Genomic DNA, 3447 nt, shown 5'->3' on the forward strand with positions numbered 1-3447 from the left:
AAGCTATGGTAATATTATTGTTAGGTGATAAAATGAAACGTCAAGATTATCATATATTGATCACTATGATGATTTTTAAGGTATCGGTTCAACATGTATTCCATATGTTCGAGGCTTATTAAATAGACATCAGATTTAACTTATGCTATAAGATTATCAGTAGAATTGAAAGAAAATCTTATATATGAGGAAGAATCGACTCAGATATTTGACCGAAAGGAACATGTCTTACGTAGTAAGATTATTACATTGGTTAAAGTATTAAGGATGAATCATGCTATAGAAGAAGTGACATGGGCAAGTGAAAAGTAGATGCGTTCTTAGTATCCACGATTATTCCGTACATAGTAAATTGAATTTCGAGGAAGAAATTCTTTTAAGGGGGTGAGTTTTATATTACATTAAGTTTTTTTTTTTTTAAAAAAAGAAAGGTCAAATAAAAAAAAATAGTATAATGATGCGGTGGAATTGGATTCCACCCAAAACCAAATTAATAACATAGAACATACACAACACAAAAAAAAGGGTATAGAGAAGGAGAAGAAAGAAAAAGAGAAAGGAAAAAGAAGGAAAAAGAGGGAAAAGAAAAAGAAAAAGAAGGAAAAAAAGGGAAAAATTTGCCAATGTGTTAGGAATTAAGTGCTCTATCCTATTAGGCTTGAATTTCTCAATTTTGAAAGGTAAGTAAAAAGTTACTTATTGAAAGGTTACGTTTGATTTTATAGTTGTTAGGTTGTTAGATTAAATTTAATTTTATTGAAGGAGTTAAGTATAATAAACTATGAAATTGATTAAAATGAACGAAAAATTAGTTTTAGTAATTAAAGAGACTTTAGAAATCGCCTAAACGTGAAATAATTAAGTTTGGATATCACCTATTTAATTATTGAAATTACTTAAATTAGTTAATTGTTGATTTAAAAATTATATTATATTTCAGGCGGCGATACGGATATCGGGATAGCGTATCAATCGATTTGATTTTGACGTACATAGTTCTGTGAGTGGAAAAATATAAATATTTTTAAAGTACTTATAAATTAAGTATATTGTTAAAGTATGTACAATTATATGCAATTATGTGTTTGAATTATATTGTTATTATGGAAATATCTTTTATTATTATATTTGTGAATTTTAAAGATTGTATACGGTACATTGTGAATTGGAATATGAGGTATGATTTTTGAGATCGACTAGAAAAGTACCCGTGATTGTATATTTCACTGAGGGGCCTTGGCCGTGTTCTATACTATACTGAGGGATTTTGGACTGGGGATAAAGGGGTCTCAACCATGTACATAGTTCACTGAGGGGCCTTGGCCGTGTTCTAGAATTGATTATGGGAGGTCTTTGAGACCAACTTTCGTTCATGGAGGGGCCAAAGGCCCGTGGTGAAAGTTTTTAGCCTGAGGGGTGGATTACAAATTTCAGTCAGAGGGTACATTTTTGTTGGATTTTTTAACACGTTTGATGAGATGAAATTATAGTATGGTTATCAGCTGATGTTCATATTATGATTTTGAGATGATATTTTACGACATTATGTAAATATTTCATTTTTAGTTATAATTACATGATGTTATCTTGTGAATTATTAAATGATACGAACTCCATTTTCGATAGAAATGTAAAAATGAAAAAGTATAATTATTTTCGAAGTGCTCTACTCAATGAGTTATCAACTCATATATTTTTCCACGATTTTTTCTACAGGTGGAAATTGATCATTCTTAGCTGGAAGAGTCTAATGATTTCAGAATAAGAGCCACACGACTTGTTGAGATATCCCAAATGACACGATTCCTTCTAGATCGTTTAATTATCGATCTCTAATAGCTATTTCTTGATATTTTGTGCTTTTGCAACAAGTAAAAGGCAACATTTATCAATTATTAAAAGGGTCTATTGCAACACTGTAATAAGTGATGTTGCCATTGTTGTTAATAATTGAGATTTGGCAACATTTTTGAAGTGAATGTTGCTAATGTTACCTTTTGCAATGTCTATTTAGTGTTGCGAAACTTTTTATATTTGCAACGTTTATCAACGTTGCGAAAAACCCTTTTCGCACCATTTTTTAAACCTTTAATCACAAATCTTTAATGAAAATGTCTCAAATGAAAGAAAATAAAACCTTTAGAAATTGCCAAATGTCAAATTTAAATAAATAAATAAATATATCAGCAGTCTCCGTTTAAGCTTTTACATGAGATCGATAGTTCAGCATACATTTACTTACGGAAATAACAGCTTTGATTTTGTCAATTGGAAACTGGAGTTCACCACTCTCGTTTATTCGTAGGAAGACATCAACTAAATCTTCATTGCCAAACTCTCCATTTCCCTTTCTTTTTGAGTCTCCAGTTTGATCTAGCTCTCCATTTCCATTACTCATTTTTGCCAAATTTTCTTTGTGTTCACCAATGATACCATCAAGAATCTCATCAAGCTTGCGACGCATTGCCAACAACTTTAGCTTATTCCAACTAAGGGTTTTAAGCATCTTCGATGAAGGAAACAGATCGGCAAGATCAAAGCCTCCCGACAAGGCTAAAGCTTTCCTCATTATTTTTATCAGCGTTTCTTTATCCTTGAATACCTTACTAAACGCCGCTCTGCAAGTCGTGGCACTCATTGTCGAGATAATCTTTTCTGTGAGATTTATTGGTTTTCCAGCAGAAGATCTAATGGATTTGACGAGATTAAGAACCTCATCATTCCTAATGGGTCCAAACGATTTCACCTGCTTGGCACTTAAGAGTTCTAAAATGCATATTCTTCGCATTTGTCTCCAGTAATCATCGTACGGACTAAATGAAATGGCAGCATGGTTATAGGAAATAATTTCAAGAGCTAGAGTTCCTGGCCTAGCTGCAAAAGTAGGATCTTGAGTTTTCAATAACTCTTTCGCGATTTTGGGTGACGATACGACAATTGTTGAAGTTTCACCGAGCTTCAGATGCATTAATGGTCCATATATTTTGGCTAAATCTCTGAACGAACGATGTGGAAGTGAACTTACGAGGTGCATGTTCCAATAATAGGCAATTTCTTGGGACCTGGTGGCAGTTTTTCTAGTTTTTTACCATCTTTGGATTTCTTCCATTTGGTGAGAAACAGGAAGACAAAGCTTAGAAAGAGAGTAAAAGTTGTAAAGCTAAAGGGAAAGTAGAGATCCATTAGGATAAAAAAAGAGAAGGGTTTCAAGGCGCAATGCTTGGAAACACATAAATACACGAATATATATAACCATTAGAAGCAGAGATATATCCATCGAGTTTTATTTTATTTTATTTTATTTTGAAACGGCATATATATTGATTTTGTTAGTGAACCGATGGCAATGTCAAATGACACAATTCCTTCTAGATTGTTTAATTATCGACCTCTAAAAGCTATTTCTTGATTTTTTGTGCTATGCTTCAAAAAATCAATCTAAAAATA

The 3447-nt window shown here is 32.2% G+C and overlaps 1 protein-coding gene across 1 annotated transcript; it reads right to left on the minus strand.

Annotated features, from left to right (window-relative positions):
* Positions 1-2190: 2190 nt before the first annotated feature.
* LOC111388687 (premnaspirodiene oxygenase-like) lies at positions 2191-3199 on the minus strand. Its single transcript, XM_023013462.1, has one exon. It carries the CDS (start codon positions 3032-3034, stop codon positions 2198-2200), a length of 837 nt encoding a protein of 278 aa, XP_022869230.1. The 5' UTR covers positions 3035-3199; the 3' UTR covers positions 2191-2197.
* Positions 3200-3447: the final 248 nt, after the last annotated feature.

This window comes from Olea europaea, unplaced genomic scaffold, assembly GCF_002742605.1.
Source record: "Olea europaea var. sylvestris unplaced genomic scaffold, O_europaea_v1 scaffold520, whole genome shotgun sequence".
In the NCBI taxonomy this organism is placed as follows: domain Eukaryota; kingdom Viridiplantae; phylum Streptophyta; class Magnoliopsida; order Lamiales; family Oleaceae; genus Olea; species Olea europaea.

What these genes read in the sequence shown, in the direction of transcription:
- LOC111388687 (XM_023013462.1), bottom strand. Translation starts at nt 3,034, where the DNA reads ATGCACCTCGTAAGTTCACTTCCACATCGTTCGTTCAGAGATTTAGCC.